The sequence below is a fragment of the Pygoscelis adeliae genome, unplaced genomic scaffold, assembly GCF_000699105.1.
Source record: "Pygoscelis adeliae isolate BGI_AS28 unplaced genomic scaffold, ASM69910v1 Scaffold181, whole genome shotgun sequence".
NCBI classification, from domain to species: Eukaryota; Metazoa; Chordata; class Aves; order Sphenisciformes; family Spheniscidae; genus Pygoscelis; species Pygoscelis adeliae.
The window spans coordinates 3,097,907-3,121,838 of record NW_008824360.1 but is presented as its reverse complement, the minus strand read 5'-3'; the positions used below and the strand labels follow the sequence as shown (position 1 = coordinate 3,121,838).

Below are 23,932 nucleotides of genomic sequence, written 5' to 3'. Positions count from 1 at the left end.
CCGGCCGGCAGGGGATGCGCGCCGCCGCCCGTCGGTCCGTCCGTCGGCCGGTCCGTCGGGCCGTCCCCCCACGGCACCGCGCTCCTTCACGCATCTTGCTATTCAGCCTGCGCCTTGCAGACAAGGTTACCCCAGAGCGGCTCTGTAATCCTTCACTGAAATAGGCTTTATTGATTGCTCTGGTCTATTGTTCCCTTTTCAAGTCCCCCAAGTTCAAGTTCATCCTGGTGTTACATCATGTCTCGTTGCTAGGGGCAACCAGACAGCCCCAGACGTGACTATCATTAGCAAGAGCCGCGCTGCGCCCTCCCACCGCCCGCCAGCCGCTCTGACGTAGCAGCCCCGCTGCAAACACATTGAAGTATTTATTCTGCCTAATTTATGACCTCCACAGCAAGAGAGACCCCCACTCCAAAAACCAACACTGTTGTATATTTAATTAATCTGTCTTTCTCTGGCACTTGGGAAAGTTAGACAAAGGTCTAATTATTGTGTGTCGCTCCCCACACTTTTCTTTTTGGGGTGACTATTTGCATGGGAAAAGAAACGGCGAGGCTGGGCGCGAGTCCCCTCCCTCCAAAACACCTTTTTTTTCTCCCCTGCCCTATTGACATTTCATGAAATACTTTAGCTGCTTAAGGGAATTAGAAAAAAAAAAATCTGATGTGAATGTAACTCCTTCTGAGTTGGTATTCAGTAACACAAATCAACTCATGACATGTTTAAATTTAAATGCTAACCACACACTCTGCGAGTTACTTTAAAGGTTAGTTTTTAATCAATAGAAGTTGCTGACTCCGGAGTTTTTAGCGGCGCAGTGCAGCTCTGGGGCCTTTGTCTAGCGTTGGGCTTTCAAACTTTTTTTTTTCTTGAGATGATTTTAGCAATGATTTGCAGACACAGAGTGCTATTGTGCTCCTGACTAGCAACATGTCAATAAAGGAGTAGAGTTACCATGCACTAGGGTGTCAATATGACTCCTGCAGACACTGCTCGGCCTTAATACCAATGAAAAACTTAATTAACCCTTACAGGATCGACCCAAACCGCACGGCTCTTTTTTAAACTTCCGTGCAGGGGCTCCGGCTCGCCTTTACTGAAAAGCTGCTTTTATGGGATCCAAACTCCAAGCACCTCACAAACAGCTGCATCCCGCTTCGCCTGTTCCTGCGACCCCACTTGGATGAGATGTTTTATGGGCTGAGGCAGCAGAACAGCAAGACAGAGAGCGCATTTACCCATCAGACTCCCACCAGCACCGCTCTCAGGATACCATTTTAATTTAGAGCGTCTTACAGCTGAAACGCACACAGAGAATGATCCTCCTTTTCTACTAATCATTTTAATATTAAGATCTCATATCCCCCTCAAGCCTCCTATACACGTCTAAGTCTTCCCGGATTAGGTCTGAAGAGCACCATTGTCCTTCTGAAGCACCTGTGAAACTTCTCTGCAAGGGGAGAGGAGAGGTCCCCGCATCCAATGAAAACGTCTAGGAAGCGTATTATGCATTCGGAGCCCTGAGAGTTGGGATCTGTCAAGTTTTTTGCATGATTAGGGGGCTTAGGGGGGGGAAAAAGAAGCCCAGATCCCTACGTTCGGATGGCCGAAGTATTTTTTGCCTTCTTTCAGAGCGCTGCTCAACGTGGTGCTGGCTGTGCTCTCACGTCTAACCACCTTATCCATTTTATCCCTTCACGTTCTGTAACCTATCCGACTGCACCCAGATGGAGAATGGCGTATTGCCTTTCTTAATTTAAAATCTCCATTTAAATCATGTGCACTATCACAATACGGTCAGGATGATATTATCTTCGCGCGTTTTCATAAAAGAGCCAGTATTTTATTTCCCCGCTATTTACTTTGCAGTACTATTCTCCCAGCAAGTTTAGAGCTAAATGAATCCACCGGAGCTAAAGGTCCTACGTAGTAAAATTACTGCCACACAGTTGCCGGTGCCACTACGGGTCTGTATTGTCCTGCCGAGCATCTCACTGTCCTTCCTCAGCGCTCAAGGTGAAACATCAGAAAGAATTCTGCAGTCCGGTACAAGATCTTCGCTTCCCTTTCTCCAGTCAAATGAAGAAGTAATCTCATCAGGTTGAAAAGTGCTGACTAAGGATTTAATAAAGTGCCTGCAGATGTGTGTCATCTCTAAGGTATTCAACTCATGTAATGCAAAACAGTTCCACACCGAATGTGCTTATAAAATTCCATTTAACCATTGCAGAGCTCTATTTTACTGTTCTCGGAGGAGTATTATCACAAATTTTTTTCCCCTAATTTACAGCACCATGAAAGTTGAAACTCTGTGCTGCCAGTATCTGAGAATCCTCACAGTAGTAAGGTTTTATGAACCATAAACAATATCTACTTGACGGAATCCTAAACAGGAAGTCTGAAATGGCAATTACGTTTCTTTGATAGCGCAAGTCATTTGTTTCTTATGCTATTCTGGAGATAGCAGAGACACACAAAAATCCTCAAGCGACTTCTGACAATCAGGTCTTTTGTATGGGAAGAACAGCAAGGAAACACTCCGCGATTCAGGATATTTAAAAGGAAAAAAACTGAAAGTGCCTCATTGACTCCGGTAGCAGTTTCTGCCTGCGTCAGGAGCCCAGAAACAGGCCCATTGTTTATTAAAATCTTCCTAAACCAGCCTTCCTGCGCGACGTGTTTTACCCCTGGCCCCCAAGCTTAACCGTGAGCACCGCTCACATGTTTTAAACCAGAAAGACAATAAAACACAAACGTGTTATATTTACTTCTACCTGCACATCTCCTGCCCTAACAATGAGACCTTTCTGTTCGTACAAAAGGTGAGGGTTGTAAAGCGGCCCTATCTGTTTTTCAAATTAAAAAGTTAAACAAAAGTCCTCAAGGGCAAAGTTTAACACTGCGGAAGGAGGTTGTTAATGTGGAATCCAGAACTGGGTGTGACAGTTGGCTTATTTCTCCGGGCGATGTAGGTTATGTAAGGACATTCACACATTTGAAACTCTGACAAACTCCACACATAGGAGCTTTTGCTTCACCTAATGCACGTAGAGCTAAGATCTGGTCTGTGCTAGCCATTTTCTTCAGGTTTCAGCCCAGTTCAGCTGCCTGGCGGCGGGACAGGTTGGTGCCATTGGGACTTCAAAGGCGGCTGCCGTGGTGCTGCGGCCGTTGCTGCCCCGGGCACGGCTGCGCTTGCAGGAAGCTATCGCTGCACAGGCCCGGGCGGGAAAATCCACCTTTGATAAGAGCCTAAATTAAAAAAACCTTGCAGCTTTAGAGCTTGCCGGCAAAGTGGCTGTTTGAGCAGCCGAGCTGAACCTCAGCCACGACCGTCGGGCACCTGCGAGGATTCATCATGGTGCATCAGTTCAGTTGTTTTGTTTGGGGGTGACATTTCAGTCATCTCAAGAACTTCAAGGCAATCAAAAACATTAACCCCAGGAAGGTGAATCGTGGTAATGAGTCCTTCTGGTTGCAAAGATAAAACGAGAATGTAAACAACTAGGCAGCAAACTGGTGCGTTAGACATCACCTTGTGAGAGGCCCTGGGAAGGCTCTTCCCCACAGTGGGTCGTTTGAAAGCAAGGGGCCAAAACTGGGGCTTTGATGCAATTCCAAAAGGGCTGCCGGGGTGAGTGAAGGCAGTGGCAATTCAGCTTCTGGTGCGACTGGCTGGAGGGCTCCTGCAGATAAAGCAATTGCCTTTGGTTTACCCCAGGTCTGAATTCATCCCACTTTTCTATTGGTTTCTCCAGAGTTTCTCTAGGCATGAGATTTGATCCTACTGCATAAACCAAAAGGTGAATATTAAAGATAAAGTCACCTTTGTGCCTATGGAAGTTATTTTCTTAGAGCTGGGATTAATTATTTAGTAATTATATTTTCCAAAATGAAATACCAAAAGGGACGCAAGTAGCATGCTGGTCAGCCCCAAAGGGACATAAAACAGTGAGTGAATCTTCTGGTTGTCCAACATCCACACCCAGGAGAGTCGCACGCCCCACTACGAGCATATTTATACTGTCTCGAGGAAGATAAAACCCATCCCAGGAGGGACACTAGTCTCCAGGCGATGTGTACGGAAGCTCTGCATCCAATAGCTTTTGCGAGAACGCCAGTTGTGGCAAACTGCACTAAATTACGTGCAATAATTTTGTAATACGGACTTCTGCCCGCTGACTATTAAAAATGTATAGTAGTCCAAACCACTTCTCTCTTGGGACCAACAAACTCACTTCGGGCAAGATTTCTGCTTGGGTTCAAACCTCAAGTTGGGAACAGCTAGTGTTTTTAACTAAGTCACCCCAAACCCTCCCAAACCTATGAAAACACACTCGTACAGTAACTCCTGCTGTTGTTCCAGACATCTGAATGTTTCAGTAAAGTGTCCCAGCTGGCCCCAGATGTTTCTTAAGTATAAAGCAATGCTCTGACCGCTGGACCCCCTGCTGCCCAAACCTGAAGCTCAGCGGATTAAAGATTGACTGCGCTATGACATATTCGCATTTAGCCTGAATATAATACAGCAAAGACTTATCAATGGCAAATGTTTGAAATGTAATCCAGCAAGCAGAGTAGGCTGGCACTTTGAATATGATGTATAAATAATGTATGGAAACTTAAGATCTAAATTAGATCTACAGGAAGAAAACTTTCCCTTTTCTCTGACTCCAAAAGAAAGTTCTCTCACAATGAGGTCATTTTTATGTCCGTCTTTCGATTTACAATTTTGCTTTTAGACAGAGGGTCTTCCTTCGGGAACATTTTGCGAGTTACAGTTTTCCTCCAGTTTTCTAAATAGTTAAGCAAAGAAGTTCATTTATTTGTTAGTAAATTGACTTTGAAATCTGCAAAATAACTTCTAAACTTTGCGTGGTACGCTGAAAGCTAACTGCAGTAATGCTAAACCGTAACCCTTGCTGTTTTAAAAAAAAAGAAAAGATAGTGGAGTGAAAGAGAGAGAGGAAAAAGACAGGGAGAAAGAGAGAGAAACAATCCCATTTTGGTTTTTGTTAGAGGACGGCATACTACATAGATCAGAGACTTTTCAAAAAATAAAAACCCCCACTGTACACAAAGCACAGGAAAATGTGAGGAAAAAAGGAAAAACCTAAAAGCAGCTTAGAATGTGTTAACTCTGCCATTCTGTCAGCTTAAAGAGTATTTTATGCTTGATCAACAGCTCTCTTTTATTATGCTTTTCTTTCATTCATTCAAGACATCAAAGACCAGAACCACCAGTGTACCTGATCTACCAGAAGAACTTGTAAGGGTGTTCTAAAGAAACGGGGGTATTGGGAGCCAGACACCCCTGCGGACAAGGCAGTTCAAAGAGAATATTTCAACAATGATTACATTTTGTAAATCTTTGTACGAAAGACAGCTTATTTCCTGCTTTTTTCATGAAAAATAGATTCTATCCATTAAAGTGAGCCCACAGTATGAAAGTTACTTGAGATCTGAGGTACAGCAAGCGGATTAAGTGGATGGTGAGATGAAATCTTTGAGAGAGACGATGGCTTTCTCTGATACTTGTCGCTGCCATAAGGTTTTCTGACTGGCATAGAAACTTTTTTTTTTATGTATTTGTAGACTTGCTGGTGGCAGTGAAGACATTTGTAAAAGCAAAATAAACCAAAATGAAACGGAAAGGAAAATCGTAACAAATAAAGGAACTGAGAAAACAAATGGCTGCAAAAACCTTTTGACATGTTTAAAAGAAAAACTATATATGTTTGCCCCACTCCAAAAATCGCAGGCTAGCCATTTAAATCCAGCAGACAACTCCGAAGTGCAGCACACAGACCCAAGCCAGCTGTTTACTTTTCAAAGCCCATGGTGGTTTCTGCATTGATAAACTATATAACCTCACACACACAGAAGGGATTTTAGCTATGCCAGACCTCATTGCTCTGTCCCAGTCTCTTTATGCGCTGTCACAGAATAAAAATGATCCTAACACAAACCCTGAAATAATGTCTTGCTCCAGAAAGGACATCTTTGTAGATATTTCCTGAGTTACTGCCAAAAAGATTTTTTTTTGCCCATTCATCCTTTCAAAGTTTTGCTACAAACATAGCCAAAATTGTTCGGGAGTAATCAGAAATGACCAAAATATGACCCACCAGCCAAGTACAGCTGTGGGGGGGAGGAAGCCGCCCCCATGCCTGCGGCCCAGCCAGCAGCCACCTCTGCCACCACACCTGGGGACACTCACCGGCATTGGCACCTCTCTTGCTCCCCTGGTACATACATCGCCTTTTGCAAGGGAAAAAGAAAATAGCAGTATGCGTTTTATCAAAGAAGCAAAAAGACTACTTTAAAACCCGCCTCACGCTTTACATCTACTATTGCGATTTAAAAGTAAATATGCTGCGAAGGGGTTTTTAAATTCTGCACCTTATGCCTCGCCTTTTAGACAGCCCTGTATTTTCCTCTGCTGGAAGCACAGTTAAATTTGCTAGAGAGTGCAACACTTTAAAATGTCTTACACTGAATCTCACTTCTTTCTTTCCTTTTATGAAATAGTGTGCATCGGGACTTGCATCCGCTTATAACTTCACGCTGGGAGCTCCCGTGGAAACTGGGCTGGTAGACACACTGCTGCGACGGGACTTTCCAGCGTTTTGCTAGGAAAAAAGCAAGCCCTTTGGGAACCGCTGTGAGCCCGCTCCTGAAACTACAGTGGCTGTGTTGTCCTCCGTTTCCCTGTGCCCCTGGACACGGCACAAAGCTGGTGGGTGCATGGGGACACCCCAGCCATGATGGTGGGTGCATGGGGCCAGCGGCAGCCCCAGCTCCCACCCCCTCACGGCCGCGGTCTACCAGTCCTGGGCTCCGGCAGCGCGTTTGCAAGTTCAAGTTCAGGTTTAAGCGAAATAAAACGCTCCTCGGGAGTCTGCAGCCAGCCCTCATTTACATGTGATCCCTCTGAACTTCGCCTGCGCCAGCGCGCCCTGTTTCCAGGGCCCGCCGAAGGAATGTTTTACAGTTAGAGCCCGCAGTGCTTTCTCAGGCATTTTAGACCCAGAGGCCCAAGTTTCAAGCTGCAGCATTAAAAGTTTCCACAGAGCTACTGCAGAGAGAGGGAGGAAGGCGGGGGGGAGGGAAATGAGGAGAACAATATCGTCTTAATTGTCTCTATATAGCTCCACAGTTAAAGTATTACTTTTTAAAGGGACATAATTTATTCTAGAGGCACGGTGTTATAACAACCAGTACATACTTTCACCACAGCGTAACCCGCTCTATTCTTCATTGTGCTCTCTGGTTTTGTTGCTTTTGCAGAACTCCTTGTTACCCAGTCCCCTATACTGTACTTACAGTTTTATTCAATTTAAGCCAGTTCCTGCAGTCCTCATGCGAGCGAAACTCCCCTGAAGCATCAGGAGTTTTGCCTGCACCAGGACTGCAAAAATAATCTCCCCGCAACCACCGTTTCCCCCAAAGTTTCTTTACTTTTATTGCTTTAGACAATCAGGGAAAGTCATCCAAAGAAAATCAACCCCCAGTCCGGGCCTCCCAAGCTCCATTTGCAGCGAGACAGCCTGAGCACACATGCACAGACACACACACAGAGACACAGACACACACACACACACACTCGGGGGGTTTGTCCCCAGGACTCTCCTTCCCCGTCCCATGCCAGCGGGGAGCAACGGAATGACTGGAGCTACGTGAGGGGCCTGCGGGGCCCAGCGGTCCCAGTGGGACGGGCTGCTCTGCCGGCAAGTTGCTGCAGAGGCTTTGGCTCTTTGTAGAGTTTGGGGTACAAAAGGTAGTTTTCAGCTGCTTTTCTTGACTGCCCTGAGAGTACTTTAGAGTACACAGCGCAAGAGGAAAGTGAGGGGAGATAATAACTTGAGCTGGAGGGGAGAGTGAGTGCTCCCTCCAAAATCCCCCCCAAAGCCTCCAGTGCCCGGTCTCTGCCTGCACTGGATGTCTGGGGGTGAAGCAGACAAATGAGCAGCCCCGTGGTTCCGCTGAGAGAGCAAAGGCAGTGTGCACAGCCTGATAAAAGCAGGGCAAAAAATAGGGGGGGATGGGTCGGCGGTGGGCAAGGACACACAGGAGAGGAATTGGGCTGTGGGCAGCAGGAACAGCGGGGCTGGCGGGGCACATGCCAGGCAGGTGCTGAAGGACAGAGGGACTGCATGGGAGCTGGGGACTCCGGGACAAGGGGGCTGAGATAACAGCACGTTTTCAGAAGTGGGCAGAGAAAGGTTGGGGTTTGGAGATCACAGAAAGGGAAGAGGAGTCGGGGTTTTGGCAAGTCCTAGGTGTACCGGGCAAGGAGATCAAAAACAATCTCCAAATTAACATGGGCAGGAATAGGGGCATGGAGGCGACTCTGGTGTTCTTGCCACATTGACCTTAAAGTAGTGAGCTGGAGGAATAATAAATCAATTCAGCAGTGAACCCCCCTCCCCAAATCTCCCCTTAAAAAAAGAAAACTGAGGGCATTGAGCTGAACAAAAAACCCCTCCTGAACACCAGAACTTTTGATGTCTGCGTTTTTCCTGATGCTTTGTACCTTGCTAAACTGAACAAACTGCTCTAAGAAAAGTGGAATGCCGTGCACCATGCCTGTGCTCAGCGCTTGGCCCCCAGGGTGTGCGGCCATGGGGATCGATGATGAGACTTCTCCCGTTGCACCTCAGGGAGCCCCGGGCCAGGGACATGGTGGCCGATGAGTGCTGTACAGCTCTGTCAGGGCCATTGGGGTCAGGATGATACAGGAGCTGGGTGACTGGGGCGAGGAAAGGCCACCCCAACCTTCACAGGTAGCCAGCTCCGGTGGAGAAATGGGAAAAGCCTTCGCAGCACATGATCTGCCTTTGGATGAGGAGGGATGTATTAGACATGGTTGGCTAAAGGGAGTTGGGTCTTGGCCTAGTGTGGAGTCATTTTCAAACATATTGTGAGATGCCAATGAAAGTCCTGGTGGAGTGTAAAGTCATTAAATGAGATGAAATTAAACAATTTAGTTATTTCTGCTTCATCATATTTGTGCAGTATGGCAGGCAGAATGAATTACTACTAATGATCAAATTTAGTAATACTAATTAAACTATCTCAATTTAATTAATACTAACAGAGAAAACAGACAAAATTACCAATGTAAACCTTGAACTTAAAATCAAAAGATGCCTCCGCTTTTATGAGTCACTGAATGTGAGGCTTTCCTCTGAAAATAGACTGTATAGAAGTGGCTCTTTGTACTCAGTAAGTAAGCTGCTCCATTGTATGGAGAGTTACAGCTCTCCCCTCATCTTTTTTTTTTCTTCCCTTTTTTCTAAATGTTACTACTTTTACTTGTGTTCCTGAAAAGCCTCCGGGAGAAGAATCTGAACTCTATTTTGACGCACACAACATCAACAGGATTGATAAGGCAGTTACCATTACTGGGACAAATTCTGCCCTTCTTACTACTGTTAGGAAGACAACGAGTTTATAAAGAGCCTGTGGAGCCTCCCTTGCTGGGAATGAACCAGACAGAACATAACCTGGCCTATACTTTCAGATTTAGCTTACAAGACCAGTAAATCGGGAAAACCCCAAAACTTAACTCCTCTCTACATCAAGGAAGATTGCTTTGGAGTCACTGAGATACATGATGACTGCACTGCAAGCCCTCCTCATAAAGAAAATGTGAATTTTAACCTGTATCTTATTTGAAAAAGACTAGATTTATTCTACTGTGCATAGTTATAAGCAAAATACAAGCATAATATAAAATATTATTGTATTTCTAAAACAAACTCCTGCCAATAACAAATCTTCCATCTCCTACTCCCATTGACTTCAATGAATGTACAGTTGGGTCCAATACCATAGATTCACAGACATGACCTTTAACCCAAAAGACTACAAGGAAGTCCTTCAAAAAAAAAAAAAGGAGAAGAGCCAAACAAGGAACGTTATGTGTAAAAGTGTTCCTGCAAAATCTCAAATCTCATTGTTTAGCACATGCAAGGATGAAAAAACCCAACCCCACATGCAAACTTTATCCCATTTTTTAAAAAGATACCTTTTCTGTTGTCATATTTAAAAAGATGTAGTTATAGCAAAAGCACAAAAGGATACCTAAAGTTGTATAAAGGTGCTCCAAGCAATGCAGAAATTATTGTGTTCAGCCTCAAAGGTGGCTGCATTTTATTGGTAGTGATTTTTGTTACTCATATCTCATAATTAAAATTACATTTCATTGGCTTCTGAAATGTATTTAGCTGCATCTCTTTGTGTGTAATAACTAGTATTTGTATAGATGATGTAAGAGTTGGGTCATGCAAGTGAATATGCCTGAAAATATTATTATTATGGTGTCACTACTGTTTTCAAAATTGAATATTAATAACCAAAGTAACTAAAGGCTACATAGTCAAACCTATGAGATATGTTCATGTTTAGCCTCTTGATTTATTAATATTAGATTTTTTCTTTTTAAAAGTATCCTGGTTTTGGATTATACTTTTCTAGTTCTACCTCTGTTCAAATAGAATATACTATAAAAAATGCTTAAAACAAGATGATACCTTTTGTTGTTCTGAACTAAAACCAGGTGAAGCTTGAAAGCTACAACTTGGCATGTTGTTAGTAATCCTTACTAAGAACAGACACCTTTGTCAAATTTAAAATATAAACAGGTTTTAACAAAATTGCAGTCATTTTGCCGTATTTCTTTTGAAGCCCCAATCCTTCCCCTGTATGCTATTTAAATTTCTCTAGAATAGTCCAGCACTAGGGGAGGTGATGCTCAGTGTTTCAGGAACATGAAATCTGCTGCAAACTGGAGAGTCCTTCTCCGTTAAGAAATGGCTTCTCATCTTTTGGTCCCTTCTTATGGGATTTAGTATTAATTTCAGAGCAAGATAGTCTATTTTGCAAGGTGTTCACCTCTGGAGCTTATTTATTCCTTGACCTCCATGTTAAGGCCATTAAGCGAAGGTGATTCTTAGAACAGAGGTAGCTTAATGCCTATCCATTGGGAAGGATGTAGGGATTGTGGCCTTTAATTTTTGACCTTCATTGTAGATTGTGGTCCTAATCCTTCGATTGCAGAATTGTTAAAAAGTATATATGGCAGTTGGCAAAAATCTTAATGTTCCAGTAAATGCAAAAGCCATAAATTCAGCTGCTGACCTTTTCCATCCAGGTCACATGTGACACCTACTGGAGTTTGTCAGGCTGTGTGGAATTTATGGAGCTCATATAGGTATCAGCTGCGAAAGCTGAACTTTCATGAAATGTCTTTCAAAGGCACTTCCAAAACCCTTGTAAAAAGTCAGTATGTCTTTTTTTAAGGGTATACATTCTACACGCATTCTACAAGGTCTCATCATGCCGTCTCTGCAAATCTTCAACACTTAGGAATCTTGAGCTCTTAAATTATTACTCTCTACGAAATAGAGAAATCAAGCCAGGCATGTAATTATTGTGATTACCAACTTCCAACAACCCCTTTCCAAGCCTACAGAATACACTGAACCTCTGCGCACTCCTTTCTTTCTCATGTGCATCTCTCTACCCCTCTCTGAAATCAATGGTATTGATGGCGTATTGTCAGTCAGGGAAATGTGATTTGATAGTACCCTAAAGCAGTTGCAAAAGAAGGGAAGGAATACAAAAGCTACTCAGGTCCACACCGTGAGCGTGAGATCAATGTTTTCAATAATACGTTTGCCGCCATGTAGCACCCTAACTGTCGCAATTAATAATGTAGAAGGAGCTGATTAAGTAAAGTGCTCTCCACTGTGTAAACATATAAAGATCTATAGGGCAAAAGAGGAAAGAACAAACAAAACGTCATTTTTATATTTTATGTGGACACATTCTTGCTTTCTATTCTGCTCTTGTAACAAGTACTGTACTAGCCACTCTGACAGAGTCAATAAATCGATCTGGGACCTGATGCAGCAGTGAGGCAGACTAATCCAATATAGCATTATCTGCAGTGGAGGTTGGGGGCAGGCATGGGGTGGCCAGGAAATCGGCCAAGTCAAGTAGAAGCAGTACAAGGCACATAACAATAATCTTGCCTTATACTTGCTTGTTTGATTTGTGTGTGTGTGTATGTATGCATGTGTGTATCTGAACAAATGTGCAGCTCTGCAGGAGAAAGTGCTCTGCCCATGCTGCATCTCCAAAGTCCTTACAATATCCAAAGTCCTTACAATGCTCCAGTTGGTCACAGGACCCTGTGGTTCAGCACGGATCAGCACCCACTCTGATTTAATCATGTCGGCAGTGTGGCCAGTGAATTTAAAGATCTGATGACTCTCTCCCCTACCACACAAAAGTCAATACCTGCTCCCCCTCTCGACTGCCCCCACCACAACAGCAGCAAGACCTGCCGCTTGCCCATTGAAAAACAAACCTGAGCATCCCTTTCCATGTGCTCTGTACCTGTGAACATAGGAACTGTCATGTTTTGTCAGATTAAATGGTCGCTTGCGTCTGGTATTATGTCTCTGACAGTGGCTGCACTCCTCTTGGGAGGAAGATGCAAGAATCCCTGTAAAGGAGACGGACCAAAATGATTTGGCCTGAGGGGAAGCTTCTTCCCAGCCCCATGCAATAAGTGGTAGGCCTTGTAAATCCATGTTAGCGGGGAATATGAGTATGGAAAAAAAGGAAACTGGTTTTTGGCAGAAGTTCTTCAAGAAGGAGAACATAGGCCATTGTTATTATGAAGACTTTTCAATGAAAATGCAGAAAATCATTGCCTTTTAGAGTAATTGTTTAGCTAAAGAAAGGTTACACAGCTTGTAGAGAATTTAGTAAGAAATTAAATCTCTCCAGCTCATTCATCATATTTCTGCATTTGCCAACTCTTCCCACCAGGCCCACACTTACTTCTTCTCTCTCTTCTCCCCTACTGTGGAGCATAAGTAATGGTCATAAAACCCACAGAAAGGGTGCCTTACGCACAGGCTTCCTGTTTATTGTAAGGAGGGGGAAAAATGCAGTAAGTTTAATTGCTTAGTTTGGGAAATTCGTCTATGTCCATTGTAAATAATTGTATGCTGTATCTATTGGAAATAGGATGCTTAGTGTTAGTTTCCAAAAAAAAAGTCTGAACTGCTCACCAGAGCCTGCAAGGGGGAGGAAGAAAAAGCACAGGAAAAAGGATCCCCCCTGCTGAGGACTAACCCTGGCATTTCTGGACTGATTTGGCTCCAACCCACTTTGAAGATAAGGCCACATGATGGTACTGGGAAGTTTTCTATGAATCTTTACGTTTATAGTGCAATATGTGCTTTCTTCTTGAGGTATACTGTTCTCTGCTGCTTTTTAAGAACTGATCTGAGAGCAAAATTCCATACTGCCCCTCTGCGCAGAAGCTCAATTAAACAGGCTTTGTGCACTGAGCTGAACAGACAGTGAAGGGAATGGGAGTTGGGGAATGACCCTGATTTCTGGTCACCTTTGTATCTCCTCTCTGTGGAGCACACTCTGGACTGTCATTAGCAACTGTGATCAGAGCAGCACGTTCATACTCATGCTGCACTGAGGACGTGTGGCTACGGAGCTATTATGTGATCAGGGGCACATCAAGAGCACCACAACCGCATGCGGGCTCTTTGCTCCCATCATGGTGGAACCATCACAATTTTAGCTCAGTGAAGGATTCAGCCAACATTTCCTTGACTAACTTCAACAAAAGAGAAGAGCCAGTTTAATATGGCCAACCACAAAGCAAAGGCAGGATCTGAAATCCTCTTTCAGCTTCCCAGAGTCTGAGACCTGCTGATGCTTGATAGAGATTAACACTGCATTTTCTATGCATGCTGTCTCTAGACTTATACTACATTTTTAGAGCCATCTCCAGCCCACCCTCAAGATCAGGCCAGTATAGCTGCTTCCTGGCTGGAAGATGAAAGACAGCACCCACATTCAGGTCACATATCAGTAGCTTGGTGCCACTGGTTCTGCAGCAAAATACTTTTTGCTCAGGGATCAAAACTTTCAGTGGTCATAATAGGGCTCAAGCCCACAAGGATCCATCCTTCTTCAGTGCCCTTCAGCCCAGGCAATTACTATAAATTAAGTGGCCACATACACAACTTTCTTTTCTCACACGCTCAACTGTTCATTATAATGGTTCTGTTTCTGATCTCTGTTTTGTGTGTCCCATTTCTTACATATATTGTAAATCTCTAGGAGGAAAGCGATCCACGAGGGTATAGGGCCCACATACACTCAGGAGCAATTTAAAATCCAGGTGGCACTTTGGGCACTGTGTAACTCCACTCCAGGTGTCGGAGGAGGGCAGCCCTTGCTTCCCATTGCCATTACGCGGAAGTCCACAGATCCCTGCTGGCTTTGGAAGGAGAGTGACCCCTCTAACTTCAGCAGCTCTAGAAAGTAGCAGTCCCACACCCCAAAATTGTGTTTTTATATCTAGTCTGTGCAGATTTCTGTTCTTTACCCAGGAGAGGCGTTATTCCTGCATTTAAATGATGTTCTGAACCTGCCAGTACATTTGCTGCTACAGGCCAAGAGAAGGAAAGGGGCAGTCAAGTCTCTGCTTAAAAGTGCTTTGCAGCTTAAATTTCTTCCGAAGCCATGCATGCTGGCCTAGGGAGGTTACTTTATGGAATATGTAGTTCTCAGGGGGCTGAACTGATTTGAACAAATGCTTCCAAATTAGCGTTCTTCACCTTCATTCGTGCTCAAACACAAGCGGTGCATTTAGCCTGAAGGATAAGTATTCTTATCCTGGGGAGGAACAGTCATCGAAGCAACAAGTAGCGTTGACCTGGCTTATAAATAGTTCTGCTCAGAACCCCCAAAATAAAAGGCCTGATCTTGTTCCTGCAGCCTCTCATGTTCTCTGCACATCCACTGCAATATACGAGTCACACGCACCCCTTACACTTTTTCTGAACAGGAACTGCTCCGCAAAGTGAAGCGGTGGCTCAGCTGCTAGCACACTGCAGCAACACCACAAAATCCTGACCTCACCCTTCCTCCCTGAGGGCCAGCAGATGCTGCCTGTCTGACCAGAGCAATTACTGGGTGCTGGGAAATGGGCGAAAGAGAGAAGGGTGCAGAGGCAGAAAAGGACAGGTAGCTTGTGCTACTCATTAATACAGCACATCAACATGAGCTGTCCATGAGTCTGGCAGCTCTGCATCACTTTCTGACGCTGCAAAGGGCAGGGCGCTGTGGCAGGGGTTCAGCAAGAAGCAAAAATGGAAAATCCCCATGAAGTGAGGCACATGTTTTATCTGTCAAAAGAAAAATGTGTGCACTGGTTTCTTTCTTCCATAGGGTGGCAATGGAACCTGGGCACAAAACAGCTATGTGGTTTCAGCTGCAGGAGCAATAGCTCTGGAGGAACCGCATTAGCTTCCTATTCAAGGTGCTGACTTTGATCTATGAATCCTATACGCTTTTGCTTTCGGGCCTTGCTACCTGAGAGACTGCTTCCCTGCCTCCCCCCTGCCTGCGCCACCTCCAGCCGCAGCAAGGGGCATCACCTGCACTACATTCCTCCGAATTAAGTGTCTAGGCAGCAGTGACTGGCTGTTATCACAGAAGGACCATCTACTCTGGAATTTGCCTCCCTCCCTTGTCTGACAGAGCTCACATCTGCTAACCTACAGGACACAGCATAAAGCTCATTTTTTTCTCATGCCCTTTGTTTTAAAGTACTGCAAGTGAAAAATTGCAGGTTGCAGTTTGCTTTCTAAAAGGATTGTGGGGAAGTAAAATAGTCTTTCCCTTGCCTCTTGAAAAGAAAGTAATTGTACAGTTAGGTTTGTATATGCACCTGAGGCATACAGTGGTTTTTTAAGAGATAAATAAAAGCCTAAAAGAAGAAGCTACAAAGATACCACTGTTTAATTCAGGAAAGGCAGAGAACAGGAGCAGATCTAAAGAAGTCAGCAATTTCCTTATACTGTAAACATAGTATCCCTTTTGCTAAACTTCAGTAATTTCGCCCCCCCCAACTTACTACAGGGCAGGCATTACTCTTTTACAGATGTGTTTCACAGTGTGCATTTTTGTACCTGGTCTTTATAAGGCTGGTAGCAAGATCATTGCTGTGCTTCTGAGCTTGCTGGTGTTCATGCTCGTCATTTTGCTGCCTAGATAAGCTTGTTTGACTTTTTGGGGTTTTCTTATACTTTATTGCGGTGTGCTGCGTAAGTTATGGGCCTTTTGTTTCAATTGTTTTGCATTATAAAGGATGAGCTCTGTCTACAGCACTGGTGTAGCTGTGTGGCTCTAGGGCCCCACCAGGGAAAAGTGTGAAAAGACAAGACCTTGGCTTACTATCCACGATCTGACTGTAGCTTTGAGATCATGCAAAGGCAGAAGCAGGAAAAGCTTCTACTTCTGGTCTTCTAGAAAGTAGTTTTATCTTTTCCTAGAGAAAGGTAAGAGAATAAATATTTGGTTTTGCGCTTAACTAAGTTTTATAAACTAACTGGGATGGATCTGATATAAAGCATGTTTAGATTAGAGAGGGATTTTTCCTGAAAAAGCTGGACAAGAGGGTGCATGATACACTTTCTCTCCTAAGCAGAGAAGAAAACCATTTAGTTTCTCACAGGTGGTAAAGCAGTTGTCCTCTGCCTGGATGCCTGCAGTGGGAGGCAGTTTCTGTTCTGTGCATCTTCGTAATCTTACTGTGTAAGGCACACGGGCTACTGGCAGGTAGGAGTGATTAGATGGAGCAGGCATGTGTTGCTCAGGAGTTGTTTTTAGCATCCGAAGTACAATTTCCAGGAAGATGTAGGGTAAGTAGGTGGCAAACAGGACTCAGCCTAGTAAACAATGTTTAGCGTGAAGTGGAGCTGCAGCACACTGAATACAGCACACTGATCCCTAAAGGAATTTTGTACTATAGAGCAAAATGAGGACATTAGAGATCAGCAAACACCGTTTAGAGTGGTGAGTGACAACGCAAACTGGTCACAAAGAGCAGGTTGCTAGTTTAGTGTTACCAACTGCACATACTCTGAGTGCATATCCTGTGTTTCACAATTACTTTTATCACTTGGTTAGGAAAAAAAAAACAACCAAAACTCAGAACCCTTTATTCTTTATTAGTGTTGTTACTACTGATAGGCTAGTCCCTAATTAATGTGATGGTACTTTCCCATTCCTCTGCTACTCTCCTTATTAGAAGTCCTTGGCAATATGAGAGACGTATCTATTAGTTAGTCATGAGGTATCTAGACCAGCTTGCTTTTGAAACTAAAGACTGTGTACCCCAGGCATACTGTATTTCTGATTTGCATATGGAAAAGGTAGTTAAAAAGCTGATGCCCCCATATTGCTTGCGAGTCAAGTAGCAAAAGTAAATGATTTATCAAGCAAAGGTTACAACACCTGTGCCTTTTTGTCAACATATACAGAGGATGCCAAGTCAAGTGTTTCTTCTAATAGCTCAAACAGAAATTTAGATTCAAATAACCCCCCAGATAGGACAATTATGCAGTGAGCCGCTGGAGTGGCAGAGTGATGGATGGGGTAAGCAGAGCCAGTGTATGAAAAAACAAACCAACTGAAAAGTTTTGAAACTGCTAAAACCAGACAAAGCCAACAGCCCTTTTGGGGCTTTTGTTGCTGAATCAGAACTACTGACTTAAATCAGTTTATTTCCTGGTCTCTTCTGTCATGGAGTTGTCATCCTGCTACAACCTTTGTTGACACAGGAAGACAGCCTTTTTCTAAATAAAGTATTACATAAATTCTATAAAATTCCTTTAAGGGATTATATTTGAAGCAACGCGACATAAGTCAGAACATGCTGCTAATGGAAATGTCTACTGCTAATTTTTATAATGCCCATTAAGAAAGGCATGCACTGGTTTTGGTTGTTTAAAAACAGCCCAGGACAGAATGATCCTTGCTCAAACCCAGCCATGCTGCTGTACATTTGTCTGCGATTTTATTCCAATGTTCTGTGAAAGCCCATGAATGCCCATGTATGGGAAATGCGACTTCTGCTGAACAGCGCTGTCACATCCCTGTGCACAGACTCACTTTTGCAGCATTTTAAGACTAATAACGAAGATGCGTAACTAGTGTCTGTTGTCAAATGACCCACCAATTGGAAGAGAAAATCAGAGCCACAAAAAAGCCGACTGTAATGTTTTCTTATAGTTTGTAGCTGGACCGTAATTTTAAAAAAGCAGATGTTCAGATACAGTCTTCATTTTTATTTTGTTGTTCCAGCAGTAAAGAGTTGCTTAACCCTTATATTTAAGCTTGACTTTCAGAAGCTCTGAGTGTTCACTGCTTCCTCTTGTCTAAGGGAGCTGTGTGGCCTGGCAGTTAGTGGTCCTCAGGACTCATATCTTAGGCTGACTCTGAATGTACTATAAAAATCCTGATGGAAAGCAGCCACCCCAGCTGCTTTTAATAACACAGTCCCATGTGTTTTTATATTTTCATTTTGAAAATATCCTAAGTGATTGTCCTATACACTAATGCCCTGCAAAAAGAGTACAAAAGCATGTCTTTGTTTAGAGGAACGCTAAGTAAATCCCAAATCATTGCAGTTAGTATTTTTACCTCACTTCTCTGATTTAAAACACAGTCAACTTCAGAGTTGTTTCATGAATAAGTAGTGAGTTTTGCTGATAAATTATATATTTAGTATCAAGTGGGTTGTGGTGGTGTAATGATGTATAGAAGCACAGAGATGCAGCTGGAGTCAGAGACTGGAAGTCAGTCTCCTTACCCACTGCAGCATGTTTGACTTTAATTGAAAGCTGTGCTTGAGTATTGTTTTTCACTGTACAGCATTGTTATTCACTATACTGCATTACATAGAAGCACTTAAAGTAAGGCTAGAGCACTTTAAAATGATTTAAGTCATAAATAAAGAGGATAAAAGTTTAAAGTCAACAAACTTATCTGGGAAACCTAGGCTGCAGGATGCAAGTGAGTTTAAAATATTTTTGAGACTTAATACTGTTGTGTCTTACTACATAATCAATTTACCAACTAGTAGTTTTTCAAGTCTTCTGGAAAAGGTAAGTAGCATTCTCCAAAGGGTTTCAAGTTTCCCAAGCTATGAAGGAAAAGACCAAATGCTTAAGGGCTTTAACAGTATACCTTAACATTCCTGTTTCCTGATTTCAGTGTATTTCTGTGTATTCCAGTTGTTTCCAAAACGACTGGAGAAATACGATTTAAATGTGAAGGCACATGAAAACTTGTCATGTACGTGAACCGAATAAAGGAAGAGGCCTGAAAAGTGGGGTGCAGGCTGCGTTTTGTTAAGGCATGAAAAAAAATCAGAACCTGATGGGTTAAAACCCTGCTCTGCACTGCTGGTGTACTTTCTGTGACCCTATTTAATGCAGAGAAGGTTTGAGATTCGATGTAGTTTAACCTGTGCTGTCGACAGAGCTATAAACTAAAGCCCCTAACAAATTGTACACAAAGAACAGATAGCAAGAAAACACATTGTGTTCACAGGCATCTGGTTGCAGCCCTGTAAACTGAAGATCTTCGGTAATGAGTGACTTGCATTTCATTGACAGCGTAGGTTCTGAAGCCATCGCAACAAGGAGTCTGTCTTCATGCATATACTGGACTGTAGCATGTGACAGCCATTAATCTGTACACTAATTATTCAGATGCATATAAATGATTTGAAAGAACTTACAAGACCTAAAAGTAGTACTCCCCAATTTGCTAGTTATTTGAATTATTACTTTTTAGTCATCGCAACAAGCTCAAAACACAATTACAAATATTTCTTGCTGTTGATCTTTAAAAGAATTGTAATGTAGTCAAGCAATCACTTAAAACTACAAACTACAGTTGTCCTAAAGTACTAGTTCTGTTCACTTTTTTATACCTTCTCCCCCACGATAACGTGATATTAAGCACAGACTTAATTTTTTCAACATCTGGCTCAAATTAGCTGCTAACAAAACTGCCAACAACTATTTTCTTAATCGACCCTGGGAATTTGATACAGCTTGGAAAAAGCACATTTAAACCTTGTCCTTCTCCTAAAGAAACACAAATGTTTACTTGAGCTTCTGATTTGACCATAGCAGGACTATGAATTCAGTTAACCCAGCTTTATAGGCCTGCCTCAACTGGACTTTTTTCTCTTTGTGTAAGGAAACAGATGTGCTCGCAATTACAAAATCTGCTGCTCACTCAAAGCCCACCATGCAAATGGCCAGCCAGAATTTGAGTCTATTTTTTTACATGGAAGTCATTGGAGCAGTCTCCCATTGTATTTGGTGGGGGACTAAGGTGCACTGTTACCCGATGGGTCTCTCTGAGCTCCCTTTGCATATGCAATTAAATGCACTGCCTAGGGAACAGGTTGGAGCAAAAGTCTTCTAAAACTCAGTCCTAGAGGAAAAAACCTGTGCACTAGAAGCCAGTATCTTAGAAAGCAAGAGAGATCTTTCCAGTTACGAAAGCAGCGTTATTACTACATAAGCCCAAAAAAACACAACAGACAAACAAACTGCAAGTGACATTTCACTGTAGTTACTGAGACCATGTGGGTGAAGTGACAGCAGCAATGCAGCTGGCTCCGCGGGGACACGTTAGAGTACACTGAAGAAGAAGAGGCTGCAGGCATACAGAGAAGTTGAAAGCGGCCCACCTGAGTCTGTTGAGGGATATTTACAAAGCTTGGATCCCGTGGTCCAACACTGACGAATCGGTTTGCGGGGGAGGTGCTGGGTGTCGAGTAGGCTGTGAAGGGAAGGGACACATGCGTTGAGGAAGCGGCACTAGATTGCACACGAACAACACCAAAACACACTGTCTCAGAGCCACCTAAGCAGATGTTTAACATAGAAATGTGCAAACGTTTTAGAGAGCGAGAGTTTGGTTTTAGACACTGGAAAGGTTTGGTCTTAATGATGGGGATATAAACACGTAGGGGACTGGGCTGCTGAGAGAGGGCTCCTTGCCAGGCAGGACGGCAACGACGTGCGCTCAGGGAGAAGTGTGCTGGGGTCACCTGTGCTGCTCTCCATCCCAGAGGAGAACCGCTGCAGGCCTTTCCATACTGGGCTAGCACAAGAGACTTCTGTAGGTCCTGGTATTGCCTGACTGTTTTCACTTGAATATGTGGTATCTCTAGTTTTAATGGAGTTTTGTATAGCAGTGAATTTACTAAAGTGCTTATTAACAGAATCAGACCCTTATTTCATGCTAATCCAGCATTCTCTCTCGATATAAAGTTTTGGTTTTCATACTGCTGTGGTCTGCACTCTCTAAAATGTTCACTTGATGTGTTTGACAAACTAGGAAGATCCTTTCGGTAAAAAATTAATGGGTTGCAGTTTCACTGGGGTGGTAAGTGCAATCAGTCTGAAGGCTGAAGCTGCCTTTAAAAACTGGAATGGCTCCCATAAATGTAAAGCTATTAAATGCAATGCAAGCCAAGAACCCAGATTACTTCCAAACTTGAACTACTTTAATGATTTTATTGTTGCATTATATTCTCCACTGCAACTGTCCACAATGCCACGTACTTCCACATCCAAAAGCTTTCAATGCATTTTCAGTCTTCCTCTCATTTGAAAATCTCCCATGTAATCTTCGCCCTTGTTCAGTTTTTTGCATGTTCAGATCTAAATTCAAATAACCTAAATAGATGCCTTAATACAAACAGTGATTCTGTCTATTTTAAATAAATTTATGGGAATGCATTCTGCTGAATAAAATCCCCAGACAATCTAACTATCCAACGAAGAGACAAAAAACAATGTTAAAAGAAAAGTTACTTGCCAAATTCCAGTCAGGCTAAATATAATGTTCAGGCCTCAATGTTACAGAAAAATACAGCGAGTTAAGAGTCGGAGAAGACACTGAGTTGTCTGTGTAGATGAAAGCCTGTTGCCTTTCTGAAGGCAAAATATTCAGTGAAGAGGCATTACATTGGAGGAGCCTTTGGTTTAAGACTGTACTGAATCAGACCAATGCTCCACCTTATCCACTGTCCTCTCTCTTACAGAGGCCATAAGCAGATGCACAGGGAAGAGTCAAAACAGGTCACATATTTACTTTCTCATATTCTTTCCCACCCTCTGACTATTTTCAGCTCAGGGACTCCCTGTATTTAATGGCCCGCAAGGGATTTCTCATTGATGAATGCCCAGTCTGCCCTTGAACCTATGCAAACAAACATTCTGCATCCCACAAAGCCCTTTGGCGAGGAGTTCCCAAGTCTACAAGCATGCAGAACCCCATCCTTCCCTTCCCTTTCTACCCAAGTCTCACAAACGCCCCATGATGCCTCCTAATTCTTACAATTATATGAGACAGCTTCACTTTCTTAAAGAGCATTCCCCTGAAATCACCCCAGGAACTGCGTATCTTCATTTCTTTTGATCTGAGGGGAGATAAGGCACTCCTGACTTCTAAGAATGAATTCTTCCAGTGAGGTGAGCTTTTCTCTCCAAAAAGCTACCACTTTGCTAGTACTTGCAAAAATCATGCAAGGAACACCTTTCCTTCACAAAGTTTTAAAGGAATTTTTAAGTGCACTACTTCATCTTTCCAAGATGATTTTGCAAATTGCAGTGCAGCTTGCATATTAGAGTGTGAACAGGTACACTGGTTGTTATTCATAACTGCAAATCAAGGAAGAAATGAACTGAGTAGATTTGGTGAGGTGTTCTCCTTGCCTTTTTACCATCTTAATTTGCTTAATAATTCAAAGAAGCCACAAATTTGCAAAGGGTATATCTCTGTTGCTAGTGCCATGTATTAAGATTCTTCTGTACTGTTTTATGGTGAGTTTTGTTTTTTTTTTACCTAACTACTGAACCCTATGTTGTGCAAGACTACAAATTTCTTCTGCAGTGGGGAAAATTAACTCAAAGCTCAAAAATCAAACATCTGTTGTTTGGTTCTTCTACCCTACTTTTAAGGAAGCGGAATGAGTGGAGAGGCCATTTAATCCCTTGGAGCAGGTAAGGTAATCCACTCAGAAGGGAAGGAACTCAAGATCTTGTTTACAGTTCCCTATTGGCAGATACTTTTGCTGTGATATTTGGTAGAAAATCAAAGGGAAACCATCAGAACGCTGTCTTAAATGGTTTCTCTGTTCAAACAAAAGTTCTAAAGCATTTGAAAACTGTATAATATGCACAAAAGTCCCCTCAAACCTTGCTGGGTGAATTACTATGTATACCTTTCTTCTATAATGCTCCAAACTATGTTTAACTTGCTTTCTGAAAATACTTGGTATTTTCTTAAGGTCATGTAACTACATTGCTACAGCCAAGAAGTGAAGAGTACCAAAATGACATATATGCAGAGTAGGCTTTACACTGGACTCTCCCAAGATGCTAGTCCCACTTCACTGTAAAATGTCACGAGATGTTTGCGGATTGTAAGGGACCATTTTGGTTCAGAATATTAAGTTGACATGGAATACATATTAGCAGTGACTCCTGTTACGGTGAAATTTGGTTCAGAAAAGGGAGCAGTACTGAGTGTTGCTTAGACGATCACCAATACGGCTTCTAGCCATATCTTACTGTCTTCACATAAATACCCTTGTTTGACATGGAGGTGGGATTCCTGGAAGTCTTACCACTTCTGATCCCTATACTCTGTTCTGAGATTAGGATGGGGCAAACTGCTCTCACTGGTTAAAGCTGGGTCATATTATATTATAGTATACATAGGCCAAGCCTATGGTGGGGTCTTCAACTTCCTTTTTAGGAAAGGGAAAAGCCAAAGCATGGAAAGGAACAGAAGCCAGGTGTCTTAGGCAGATTTCCTGATCTTTATCAGCTTTGCTCCATGGGAATTGCATAGATCTACACCAGTTTACACTAGCTGATAGCTGGCCTGTTGGGTTTGAATAGAAACATCTTCCTGCCCAGCCTAGTCTTTCTGCTACTGGAATTCACTAAGGATTGTTTGCAACATCATAGCCCATAGCCAAGGAAATGAATGTGATGCCACA

The 23,932-nt window shown here is 43.0% G+C and overlaps 1 protein-coding gene across 3 annotated transcripts in view; it reads right to left on the bottom strand.

The window, feature by feature from the left end:
* NFIA (nuclear factor I/A) overlaps nucleotides 1-23,932 on the bottom strand; it is a 246,694-nt gene that overhangs the window by 7,366 nt on the left and 215,396 nt on the right. For 2 of the 3 annotated variants that reach the window (XM_009319810.1, XM_009319811.1), the window contains exon 10: nucleotides 20,606-20,697. The exons of the other annotated variant lie outside the window; for it this stretch is intronic. In XM_009319810.1, the coding sequence (XP_009318085.1) occupies nucleotides 20,606-20,697 (92 nt within the window). The remainder of the gene's footprint in view (nucleotides 1-20,605; nucleotides 20,698-23,932) is intronic. 3 annotated transcript variants of the gene reach the window in all.